The 12,988-nt window shown below is 41.4% G+C and overlaps 2 protein-coding genes across 3 annotated transcripts; one reads left to right on the forward strand and one right to left on the reverse strand.

Moving 5' to 3' along the window:
• Positions 1–1,004: 1,004 nt before the first annotated feature.
• six9 (SIX homeobox 9) lies at positions 1,005–6,179 on the forward strand. Its single transcript, XM_027999076.1, has 3 exons — positions 1,005–1,635; positions 3,067–3,227; positions 5,741–6,179. The coding sequence occupies exons 1-3, from the start codon at positions 1,249–1,251 to the stop codon at positions 5,901–5,903; spliced, it is 711 nt and encodes a 236-aa protein (XP_027854877.1). The 5' UTR covers positions 1,005–1,248; the 3' UTR covers positions 5,904–6,179.
• qpctla (glutaminyl-peptide cyclotransferase-like a) lies at positions 5,893–12,228 on the reverse strand. 2 transcript variants are annotated; one of them, XM_027999075.1, is made up of 8 exons: positions 12,112–12,228; positions 11,493–12,006; positions 10,421–10,567; positions 9,496–9,789; positions 9,003–9,164; positions 7,378–7,477; positions 7,186–7,302; positions 5,893–6,657 (listed from the first exon to the last, which is right to left on the reverse strand). In XM_027999075.1, exons 2-8 carry the CDS (start codon positions 11,709–11,711, stop codon positions 6,512–6,514), a joined length of 1,185 nt encoding a protein of 394 aa, XP_027854876.1. In that variant the 5' UTR covers positions 11,712–12,006; positions 12,112–12,228; the 3' UTR covers positions 5,893–6,511. The 2 variants fall into 2 exon arrangements, with proteins under 2 accessions (XP_027854876.1, XP_027854875.1); XM_027999074.1 differs by having other exon boundaries at positions 11,493–12,188.
• Between the last annotated feature and the right edge of the window lie 760 nt (positions 12,229–12,988).

Here is a 12,988-nt window from a genome sequence, read left to right on the forward strand (position 1 = left end):
AAACCCAAACCCTTAATCATCTGATTCATCCGATATCTGCAAACTGTGGCTTCAACTGAGTGATTAAAGTGAGCAAACATGAGGAATATTTTCTAAAAAGATGTCTTAACTTAATTCAAGACAATCAAATTTGAACAAAAATTACTTCAGCAAAATATTAGTTCAAGGATGTGCCACTTTAAATTTATATAATTTTCTCATAACAAAGTTGTTGTTTTTTTCAGCTGAATTGTAAGGCAGCTCATGAAGAAATGGAAGTTGTTTATTCTGTTAATTATTTCTTTCTGTCCTAAAAATCAAGCTCTTTAAAGGGGGGGCGGGGGGGGGGGGGGGGGGTTCACTCTTGAAATCCAGTGTGGACTTAAGTATTGCCTCCAGTTACAGTAATGACCTGCGTTTGTGATTTTTATATTTTCTTCTGATTGGTATGTTTTGTACATTTAACCTATTTAATTGCATGTACCAGTCGGTTCCTAGCTTAAAGTTAAGACTCGTGAAAACGGTGCATATAGGAAATCTCGGATGACTTTGCGTCAGCTCGGAGGTTTTTAAACTCTAGTTTTTCCCGCTGTTAAACTTTAGACAATGGAAACGGAGCTGTTTGTTTTAAATATACCAAAGCATGCTTGTTTTTCTTTTGTTTGTAGCCTTGTGTTTTTATTGTTACCAGTCACTTAACCTACACAACTCTTGATTTAACCAAAGATTGTGCGTTGGTGTTTTTAAAAAGGGAGATGTCTGTCTTTAAATGTCCTTCCTGGTTTTTTTTTTGTTTGTTTGTTTGTTTTTTTTACTCAAATGCATTCTATTTTTTATATTACATGATACTGTAATAAACTACATTTATTAAAAAAAAAAACCGTTTGTCTCCTATTTGCCCCTTGTTGGAGCTGTAGGGCACAACCAACTCTCTATTTGTTCAGGGATTTTGCCTAAAATTTGTCAACAAAATTTTATTCAAATGCCTTTCTGGGAAAGCTTTGGGCTCGTTCTCCGGTTAGTTCAGAGCTTTCAAAGGTGCGGCGGCTCGTGTTTGCACAAGAGAAGCGGGGGGATCTCTGGTGTGTTATTATAAACCCTGATGGGCTCAGGTTACCTGCGCGAGGGTATGATGAGGCTCGATCCCAACACTCATGCTGGTTGGTTTGGTTTTGGTTCTGGTTCATCCATAATGATCCACGGAGGCTGCAGCTCTCAGAGGAGCTATGCTGTAGAGAAGTTGTATTTTTTTTGTTTGTTTTTACCGCGATGATCTTCACAGCAGAGCAGGTCATCTGTGTGTGTGAGGTCCTGCTGCAGGGCGGTCACATGGATCGTCTCGCCAGCTTCCTCTGCACTCTTCCTCCCTCTTCTTCTTCTTCGTGCCACTGGGAGCTGGAGAGCGTGTTGAAAGCCAAGGCAGCTGTGGCCTTTCACCAGGGCCGCTTCTCGGACCTCTACGCCCAGCTGGAGGGCTTCCTGTTCTCCCCGCGCAGCCACCAGTTCCTGCAGCAGCTGTGGCTGCGGGCCCGCTACGCCGAGGCCGAGAGGCAGCGGGGCCGGCCCCTGGGGGCCGTGGGGAAGTACCGCGTCAGGAGGAAGTTTCCTTTACCCTACACCATCTGGGACGGCGAGGAGACCAGCTACTGCTTCAAGGTGGGAAGAAATCTCCTAAAAAAAATTTTAAAAAAATCAAAACCGCTCTTTAGTTTATTCGCCCTCTGATGGTGACCGGGACGCTTTTATCACTTTGAGGACCTTCTCCTTAGCACCTCGCAAAATTATTCGAAAGTTAGAACCAGGGACTTTGACATTTTTTTGGGATCAACACAAAGTGGTGCATAATTGCTTCTTTCCTTTTTTGTTTTTACAAACAAAAACCTGAAAAGTGTGGCATTCTCTTGCGTTCAGGCATCAACACTTGGCATTTTCAAGATCCAACATTCTTGAATTAATAAGTTGCAGCCACACTTAAGTTTTTAAGTATTTTTAAAATTGAAAACTGCCTTGTACATCTAAAGTCTTCAGTCCTCGGGGGGTCGGAGTCCTGCAGGGTTTACATCGTCTCTGCTTCATCACACCTGATCAGGTCATTAGGACTGTGGAGAATTTGTCTGCATATTGAGGAAGTAAGGCAGACGTTTGGTTCAGGTGTGATGGACTAAAGACAGGTCAAAAACTTACAGAAAAGTGACCCCTGATCAAAAGACATTTATGCTACTTTTCATTGCAAAAATAACTCGGTCAGATCAGAGAGAGCTATTGTGAAAGTGTTTCCACAGATGTTTAAGCAAATTTAGGTAATTTGTTTTGATTTTAAGCATCCCGTTGAATCCACAGGCTGGTATACTTTGACTCTTCCTACTTCCTACTCAAAAGAGGAAGAAAGTGAAGCTCCGATCTATTCTGCAGTAAACAACCTTCAAATGAACTTTTCTGCTTTTTCTTCCTCTTGCATCAACACCAGATTTTGACTGTGGCTCTCTGCAGCTTCTCTTGGGATTTTGTTGGACCTAATCACTCAGCTTCATGATGCCGTTTTCTCCAACAAACCTCTGTGGCCTTCACAGAACAACCAGGCTTATGCTGAGATTAAATTAGACTCAGCAGGTGGACAATTTCTAAAAAAAAAAAAAATTGGTTCACATTGAAACCATTCTTCAGTTTTCTTTCCACGTAATTATGCCCTGCTCTGCGTCGGCCTAAGACTTAAAATCCCACCAAAAAATCCGTTCAGGTTTGTGGTTGTGATGAAATGGGGGATCTGAATACTTGTTAAAGGCGCTGCATCTCAAATTCTCTTAAGGATAATGCTTCAAATTGAACTAATTTTTATCTAAGTCTGGTTTTCCAGTGTTGCCTCAGTAGGATCAATTTTAATTCCATATTTACTCTGCGATAAAAACAGATGAAAATACAGGTTTAACTAAACTAACCAAAGCTAACGTATTCCTTAAAGAATGCGTAATTGAATTCTTTTCTTTTCTGATGACCCATAAAACGTTGACTTGCCAACAGTCCTGAGAGCTCCAACGTGTTTCTGATCCCTGATGTTCAGGACAATAAACGACCTGATCTGTAAAGCAGGAGAAATCGCGGAGCGTGCTCTGGGAATGGTACCACAGGAAGCCGTACCCGTCCACCCAGGAGAAACGGGAGCTGGCCGCCGCCACCGGCCTCACCTCCACCCAGGTCAGCAACTGGTTCAAGAACCGCCAGCAGAGGGAGCGAACCGCGGATGTTAGCAGGTCAGAGGAAGGTTAGACTCTGTTCAGCTGAAAGCATCTGGAGTGAAAAAGAAAATAAAAAAGTTTTTATAAATTGTACAGAAGTTTATTCTGTCTTGAAAGAAAACTGATTGTCTCCTACAATATCAAAGCTATGGTACAATTATAGATTTGTAGCTTAAAACAACTTTTCCATCTTATAATTACGACTTTTAAACAGATAATTATAATCTTTTAGCTCTTGCCTACTTGTATTTAATTACTGACTTCATATCATTCATATCTTACAGCTTTGCATCTCCACATTATTATGCTACAACTCATGGTTGTGAGTTTATATCCCATAATTTATTACTTTATAATTCTCTATTACTTCATAATTATCACTTCAAGTCTCCAAGTTATGATTTCAACTCATAACACTTTAATATTTGTAATTTATATCAAAATCACGTCTTATATCTCATCATTATAACTCTAACTCTTAATTATGACTTTGCATCTTCATATTCTGACTTTAAAACTGTTTGTACTTGGTCATAATTAAGATTTTATATCACATTTATCAAATCATATTTCATAGTTGTCACTCAGTAACACAAAATTGTAGATTTTTTTGTTAAATTATTATGACTTCAAATATTTCCTAACCAAAGACTTTGCTTGAAAGTGGAAACATTTAAAGTTTTGCTGTAATATTATGACTACAACTTTGTATTTTACAACTACAGATTTAATTTATGACTTTAAAATGATTGAAAAAACGTTGTTTTACAAAACTAAATATACTTTTTGATATTAAAACATTGTATCTCATAATAATTTTCTCAAAATTAGGAATTTATCTCTTATGACTTTGTGTCTAATATTTATTACTCTGTATTTAGAAAATATTGGATCTCTCAACTATTACTGACTGTTTCTTTAGTCTTTGAATCACAGCTATGTCTTTACATCTTTTCATTATGATAATTTGTGAATTATAACTACGTCTTACAAGTTACAACTGTACATGTCTTCAAATTATGACTACAATCCTAAGTATAAGTCTTAAAAAATATTTCAGAATGTCATCATTCCTTCAGAATGATGACATGAAAATAATCCTACTTTTGGACCTGAGGATTTTATGTAGTATATTTTCCTGTAAGTGTGATTTTGTGTTTTCACTACGACTAAATCTTTTTCTGCTCCTTTGACGTTCTTGGGTTTATTTTATGCATTTCATGTTAATAAACTCTTGCCGTAGTCGGATCCTACGGTGGCCGACAGGTGCAAATGAGCAGCAAAAGAGAAACATGCAAACAAAAACAAAAAAACACGCGCACAAATTAAATGCGGCAAGCAAAAAGCAAATAAAATGCAGCAAACAAAACAGAAGACACCCCCGAATGAAATGCAGCAAACAAAAAAAGAGACGCAAACAAAAAAGAAGACACCCCCGAATGAAATGCAGCAAACAAAACAGAAGACACCCCCGAATGAAATGCAGCAAACAAAACAGAAGACACCCCCGAATGAAATGCAGCAAACAAAACAGAAGACACCCCCGAATGAAATGCAGCAAACAAAACAGAAGACACCCCCGAATGAAATGCAGCAAACAAAAAGAGAGACGCAAACAAAAAAGAAGACACCCCCGAATGAAATGCAGCAAACAAAACAGAAGACACCCCCGAATGAAATGCAGCAAACAAAACAGAAGACACCCCCGAATGAAATGCAGCAAACAAAAAGAGAGACGCAAACAAAACAGAAGACACCCCCGAATGAAATGCAGCAAACAAAAAGAGAGACGCAAACAAAAAAGAAGACACCCCCGAATGAAATGCAGCAAACAAAAAGTGTTAAAAACGGAAGTGCTCCAGACCACTAGGGGGAGTCAAAGAAAATAGTATTTTTGCTAATTCGGGCAAGCATCTACGAGACCGAGCCCAGAACGGTATGACTGACACAAAGTCTATCACGCTACCCATAAATTATTCTGTTATTCTATAATATTATAAAAGACGGCGTATCTGAAAAGAAATATAGTAATACGTACCTTTACTTTCTTTCAAATTTCTTTCTCTGAATCTTGCATCTGGTCCCATAGAAATGAATACTATTTTCTTTGACTCCCCCTAGTGGTCTGGAGCACTTCCGTTTTCAACACTTTTTGTTTGCTGCATTTCATTCGGGGGTGTCTTCTTTTTTGTTTGCGTCTCTCTTTTTGTTTGCTGCATTTTATTTGCTTTTTGCTTGCCGCATTTAATTTGTGCGCGTGTTTTTTTTTTTGTTTGCATGTTTCTCTTTTGCTGCGCATTTGCACCTGTCGGCCACCGTAGGATCCTGCTGGGGAAACACGACTATTTTCTGAAGCTAAACAACCACAACGGCGCTAACGAGTTCTAGTTCTGTGCTTTTTAAAACCGTATGAAGTTTAAGTTAAACATTAAACTGGCAACAGCGCCCTCGCGTGGTAAAACTGGGTCATTAAAAGATTATTTTAGCTTCGTAAGCGCGTCTCTAACGCGGTTTATTGTCTGCCTCAGTTTTCAGTCGCCCCTCGCTGGAGGACATTCAGGTGAAGTCTACCTGTCCTCCGAGAATGAAGCTTCTCCCCAAGGCAGCCCACAACCCCGAAGACGCCGCCCGACACCTCCACCCTTGTGCCACCCTCCTCTTCCTCTTCATCACACGCATCAAGACTGCTAGAATTTTATTGACTGACAAAACAAGAAAGGGCCACGGTAGCTAAACCCCGACACAAGACAGAGATTAAAAAAGATTTTTTAAAAATCAGCAGAATTAATTCACAGGCGTTTACACACAACATCAGGGCAGTCATGTCAAACCAGATGTTGAGTTCAATTCACGGACAATGCTGGTAAACCGATCTGTATGAGCAGAAGTGTAACTTTTTGACCTTCAGAGTTTAAAAAGAAATAAATAAAAGTGATTTGAACTTCCAGAGAGTCCAACCTTGAGTAAGAGAACAAGGCTGGACTTCTACAGTAAAGGTTATGATGAAGCAGGTGAGAAAGACCTTCAGTGATTGGGAGAAATATGAGACAGCGTTCAGCTCGATTCAATCCAAGTCCATCTTTAAGAAGATAAAGTGCATCTTCTTCATATTAACGGTGGTAAATTCTTGTTAAGGCTGCTCAGGTTTCTCTACATGTTTTCCCCATTTGCTTCACAGGACATTTAGACACGAGGTCCAACTCGTCAGGCTCTAGTCTCTGACTCGTCCAGATCAGCTGGACTAGAGGCTGGCTTTGTTCACCGGCTCTCTCCTCAGAGGTATTTGGCATTTTTTTGGTTCAGAGGCCCAGGTACTCGGCCAGGAACACGGCCATGATCTTCGTGAGGTTCTCCACGGTCGGGCGATGCATGTTCTCCTCCGTGTCGTCCAGTGTGTGCCAGAACTGAGGGAAGGGAGTGGCGATGATGTGCAACACGGGGACGCCTGGAAGGAAAGAAGAAATAAAACGTTTTTAAAACAAAAACAAAAAATGGCTCGAACACAGTGGTGAGCTACAGTGCTATTGTCTTTTTCTAGACCTCATCGTTGCATCGAGAATCTGACCATCAACAAGCCTGCAGCACTACAATTACAAAGGTTATTGATTTGTAATTTAACACAATCTCACTGGTATTCTAGCAATGTTTTAGGTTTTTACCAGATTATCACTCCTCCTCACAACTTTGGCTTATCACATAAAAATCACTTAACACTTAAATGTTTGTGGTTTTAACATTAAAAATGTGGAAAGAGTTGTGCTTATATGAACACGTTTGGACGGCACTGAAGATAATATTCATGTGCGCGCTGACATTTGTGTCTTGAATCACTCAAGACACATTCTAGATTTACTCATATTTTTAAATAAAAAGGATTTGATCTTTAAGGACAGTAAAACTGCTGACCTGTCTGAGAAGTAATAGCTCAAGTGACTTCTGTATTAAACAAATTGTCTTTTTTTCTGTGCCTTACCTTTGTGAAGGAAGGGGATGTGGTCATCTTGAACGGGTCCGAGGTAAACGTCTTTCCTAAAATACGTCTGCTCCGCGGGGTGAGACAGGAGGAGGCCCTGCCGATGGAGCCTCTTCTCTAAGGGGAAGAGCACGGTTCAGATCCACAGATCACGATTTCAGCACTCAGAGCAGAGGCACACGCTGCACCCACCTGCAGAAATCAGCCTGTCAAACCAGCGTGCCGTGTTGTCGAAATGATTCGCAATCAGTGGATCGGGACCACCGAGCAGGTCCAACAGCACAAAAAGGTCCTGAGAATGCAACCGCAAGAACATTAACACGTGTGCTTCTAATGAGGATCCTGGTAGACTCTGAAACTACTGAATGTGGAGGAACCCTGTTGAAATTGGTTTACTTTTTATATTTGTTTCTCAAGGCGCCCGTCTGGTGACATGGGAGGAAAAAGAATAAAAACTGCACCGACGACAACTTGGCATTAATTGTTATCGAACAATTATAATGAACAAATCTGTTGTAATTTAGTTTCATTTCAATCTGGGATAGAATTATAATCACATTCTTCAGACACTTGGCTAAAAAGACAGCTAAATTCGGCTGCTTAGAAAGCAGCAGCATTGACGCAAACAAAACAATACGCCGACCTCAAAGAAGTTGAAAGTTTCGTCACAGTGCAGCTGGTGGAAGGACCTGGAAGACTACATGGTATAACACGGGTACAGGAAGCCTGGCCATTCGCTGCAAAAACCGCACAATCTTACCAAGTATTGTTGGTCTAGTTGTGTAAATATCTTAGAAATAAGACAAAAGTAACTCGCAAGTAACTTTTCAACAGGATAGAGGTGCTTGCTTTAAATCAACGTTTCCTTAATATCGATGAAAAAGTTAATATTCCATTGGCAATTTATTTTACTTATGACAAGACATTTTTCCCATGTTATAAGTGAAATCATTTGCTAAAGGAACTAGCACTTTCTCATCAATATTACAGAAATGTTGACTTAAAACAAACACCCGTGTCCTGTAGAAACGTTTCTTGCAAGTCAGTTTTGTCTTATTTCAAGTGTACAAAGATATTTGTGTTAGGAACTTAACCAAAAATACTTTGTAAGATTGCGTGTTTTTGCAGTGTTGCCTTCCTGTACAACTCCGCTTGAAAAAAATTCTCGCTTCCAGCACAGTCTCCCCTTGTCTTGGATCGTCTCCGGTAGATTTTTGTTTTTTACCACAGATGGAGACGTAATGAACGTCTACGTCCGTTTCCTGTGCGGTTTTAGATCTGTAGTCCGCCTGTCGTTTTACCAACGGAGGAAGTGAACCAAGTCGTTCAGTCTGTGTTGGTCACGTTTCCAAATATTGAATTAACGTTAACAGCCGCCTCGTTTGGATCGGCTGGGATAGAATCTGAACTGGGAACCCGCAGGTTAGACAGAACACACCTCAACTGCAGGATGATGGTTTAACCATCTCGTTATTACATTTCCTTACAACACACCGTGGTTACTAAAAGGAAAGTATAGTGCATCTGGAACGTATTCAAAGCATTTCAATGTTTCCAGATTTTGGTATGTTAAAGCACGAAGAGGAATTATTTAGTTTTCAGAGCTTACAGGTGTTACGGGGTGCAGATAGCGCTAAATCTCAGCCAGTAAGCTGGTTATTAGGTAGGACAAAGTTTGTAACTTCTCCTGTTTTGAGACTATAAAGATCCAGGATATTAATTGTACATGTCAAACTTTTTCAATTTTTTAAATGTGGTTTTATAAATGTGCTGGATGAGAGAATGACCCTGGCTGTTTCGTGTCGCTGCTTCCTCACCACGGCCTGCAACGCGGTGGTGCGAGACGAGGCTGCAGGGTGCGGCGTGTTGCCCATGAGCTCGGCCAGGTGACGGGAGCCGTACAGCGAGTCCGTGGCTGTCCATTCCTCAAACGACTCCTCGCCGTCGAAAAACACAAGCTGCAGGGTCACCGGGAGTTTCTAGGACAGGAGGAAAAGTTAGTGATTTCATGAAGAGATCATTTTCTAAAACGGCAGCTGGAGTCATCGTTTCCCTCCTGCAGCAACTATGTACGGTAAATTACAGCCTCTGGGGAGAGGACAGGGACTGGAGTCAGCGTTTTCTGCACACACTGCAGCCATGGAGACAGAGCGCTAAAAACAGCGTAACGGGAATGAAACGGGAGAAGACTTTAGTCAGCGTCTTTAAACTTCAAAATGAAAAAAAAAAGGAATGACGAAAATAGTAACCTGATGCCCCAGCTGCTTTCCGAGTCTAAGCACATCACTCCTATAGCAAAAAACAAAACACCTGCTGTTTGAATGATCTGAGCTGTGCGTCCAGAGAAGTGGCCAGCTCCAAGATCATGGCACAGGGCACAGCAGAGTCGCTGGCCCCCAGGAAGACCCTCTCTGGGGCCCGCGGGTCTGGAGGCAGGGCCTTGGAGTCGTAGTGGCAGGCCAGCAGGAGTCTGCGTGGGGCCGCGGGGTCCAGGACGGCAACAACATTGGTGAAAGTGACCTGACCGCGAGGGGTCGGAGACCGGAAGGAGTCCAGATCCACGGACCAGCCGGCCGACAGCGAGGACAGGGAGGAGGTGATGTGCTGAAGCAGAGCAGAGGGAGTTAAAGATGAGGAGAATTAAAATTGCAGCCGAGTGAGATCTTTAAATATTCACCAGATGTGCACCAATCTGATATCAATATCTGTATCGGTCCAGATATTGAAGTAAATTCTAGATGGGTTACCAGTAACAATGTACCCAATCCACAAGGGCTGATCTATTTGTCTGATTCTAGGCTCTGAGTGATGTCATGGTTTATTTATTTTACATTATGTTTAGATTTCCTAATTCTCTTTCAGAACCATTTGAAAGAAGTTTCGCTGCAGTTTATTCTTATGTTTGACCAAGATAATCAACCTATTGTTTTGATCAGTTTCAGTTTTTTTATTACTTATTTTTCATTGGCTGTTCTACTCCTAATTGCACTGACAGAACAAACTAAAGTTGATTTTTCATGTTTGACCAAACTTGTGGAGCTATTGTGTATTTAAGTGTGCTGTACTGGTGTAGTAGTTATGAAATAAATTTGTAATCCAGTACATTTGTATGTGTATTTAAAAGACGAAACAATTTAAGTCGATTCAGCACCGTTTCTCTGTATGGGATCGATATCGGCTGATGCCAAACCTCAGATATCGGTATCCGAAGGGAAAGTGGATCAGTTTCACACACCTGCTGCACCGCCAGGCTGCCTCGAGTCCCTGGGAGCCTCTCTATTAGGATCGGCCGCAGGTGAGTCTCCCACAAGCGAGCGCCATCAACCAAAGAGGCCAGGCGGCGGATCTGGGCCACAGAGACTTTACTGGGTTTGTGGGACAACTGTTGGAGAGGAGATGAAATAAAAACAAGAATAATATCACAGAAATGGAATAAGGTGTTTGTGAATTCTCAGACTCTTTATTACCCAGTATTTTATTTATGCAGTTGTTCCGTTGTTCCATACTGAAACTTTCCCATCTGTTTGTTTGTGCTGACGCTCATCATCATTTTATGCATCCATAATTGCTATATTTATTACTTTTGGTATTATAATTTTATATGATGGAACTAAACACAGGACCTTAAAGGGGCAGTATTATGTATTTTCCAGGCACTTTCATAACACAATCAAGCAACTCTGTTACCTTCAGTTATTATAAAAATGCTGCATATATCAAACATGCCTAAAAAGAAATTGGGCCTCTGTCTCTTTAAGAAGATCCAGCTCTTTCTGACACTCTGCCTTCTACATGTCATCACAGCAATGCTCCTCCATGAAGCCGTTAACATGGTTTGTAGGAGCATTGCACGGAGAGGTAGCTTGTATACAGAGCTCATTTCCACCAGGTGTTTGCTAATTGCTGCTGGCTAGTCTGGAGGAGCTGGTTGAGGGAGGTGTGGGGGAGGGGTGCTCTGTGGGAGCTGGGAAATATCATTGCAACAAGTACAGTTGATTTCTCATAACACTCCCCTTTAACTGAAAACATTGCCATAAAGCATGTTACAGCTCGTCAGTAGTGAAAGAACACATTTAAAGCCATTACTCAATGGCTTTAAAGTAAAAGTGATGATGAAATATCATCCAGATTATTACAGATCCTCATCTAAATGAAGGTATAACTACACAGATCTGATTACAACTATAAACTGATTACAATTTACTGTAGTTTCCCGTGTTTAAACAACTATCACGGACTTGCAAAATAATCCAGGCGAAAATATAGTAAAGTTCAAATTTCCAGCTCCGACTGTGGACATATCTCACCCTGTCCTTAACCAGATCCACGGCTGGCAGGCGGCTCCCGTGTCCGCCGGAGGTGTCGTTGGACAGGTAGACACTCAGCACCACCGCCAGCACCAGGACACCGAGCAGACCCAGCAGCAGGACCCGGGCTCCGGGGATCCGCACCCGGTCGCAGCCGGGGAGAGAGCCGCCGTTGCTCTGCGGCGGAGGCTTGTTGTACCTGCGGCTGGAGCGGGACATGGCCGCGGTGGGAAGCGTCCTCCTGCTGCGGCCGTGTTAAAGTTACTGCTACGTGTCCAAAGCGGCGCAGGAGGGAGATTCACACAGGAAGCGATGATGACATCTGCAGCTGCTCGCCTCAACATATCGATCCGGGATCAGCTGCTAAAGCTCCGCTTGCTGTTCTCGATGGTGAGTGCTCTGGAGCCATGGCTGGCTCTAGATCAGCTTAGTTCATTTCACAATAGTTACAAGTTACACCTACAGCTGCAGGACCTCTGCAGAGGTTCCTCGTCGCTCCCCGAAAACTCAAACACTAGTAGTTACAGACAAATAAGAAAAACGTCATATTTTAAGCATACGTATCAAAACTACGCACAAGCCACAGAAACCAGTAATTTAAAGCATTCCCATCACCGACCTGGAGTCCAAACAAGTGATACTTCTTCTTCTAGGCCTTTTTGAAAGTGAGGGCACATCAGCGCAGCGCCATCTAGTGTACATTCTTGGCTAAATGTTTTCTTTTTCACATGGAGAGATGGCGTTGGGTAAACAACTTTGAGTTGCATTACCGCCACCCAGTGGCAAGAAGTGTAGCTCAGGACCTGATAAATAAATAAATAAATAAATAAATAAATAAATAAATAAATAAATAAATAAATAAACACAACCGATGGACTTCTCGACCACCTGTTTAATGATTCATGAATAAATCTTTAATTCATTTTTCTTGGTACCATTTCACAGCACATATTCCCTCAAAGCAATTTGTAAGAAAAGCATTTCTAACTCATATTCAGACATTGACCTATGATTGACCTGTGGGAACCTGCAGCTGAACCCACAGAGCTGCCATCTGGTGCGACTGACCGGGGGATGGGAGGACAGAGGAGACACACAACACAAAACCACTGGCACCGGTTTGCTTCTTACGGTAAAGAAAAACTAAACTGTGTTACAAAATGGAATGGCAGCAGCATTAGTGGATATGTACGAGGATATGTAAGACGGTTCAATTAATAAGTAACAGAAGTTGTTTTTTCACCTGAATAACTTGCATTTCAGTCCTAAATAATTGCACTGTATATAATTGCTTTGATTATATATCACTTTAAAAATGGATATTAACTGAATTGGCTTGTCATGCAAAATGTCCTGATATGATATTTGTTGCAAAATGACACTACATAAATAAGCGGAAATTATTATTATTTTAAAAATGTTAAATTATGAACATACAACAGTCAAAGTTCCAAAACATAAAATCACAACTGTCTTATGTGGCGGCGAGATACTTG

Source organism: Xiphophorus couchianus, chromosome 18 (assembly GCF_001444195.1).
Source record: "Xiphophorus couchianus chromosome 18, X_couchianus-1.0, whole genome shotgun sequence".
In the NCBI taxonomy this organism is placed as follows: domain Eukaryota; kingdom Metazoa; phylum Chordata; class Actinopteri; order Cyprinodontiformes; family Poeciliidae; genus Xiphophorus; species Xiphophorus couchianus.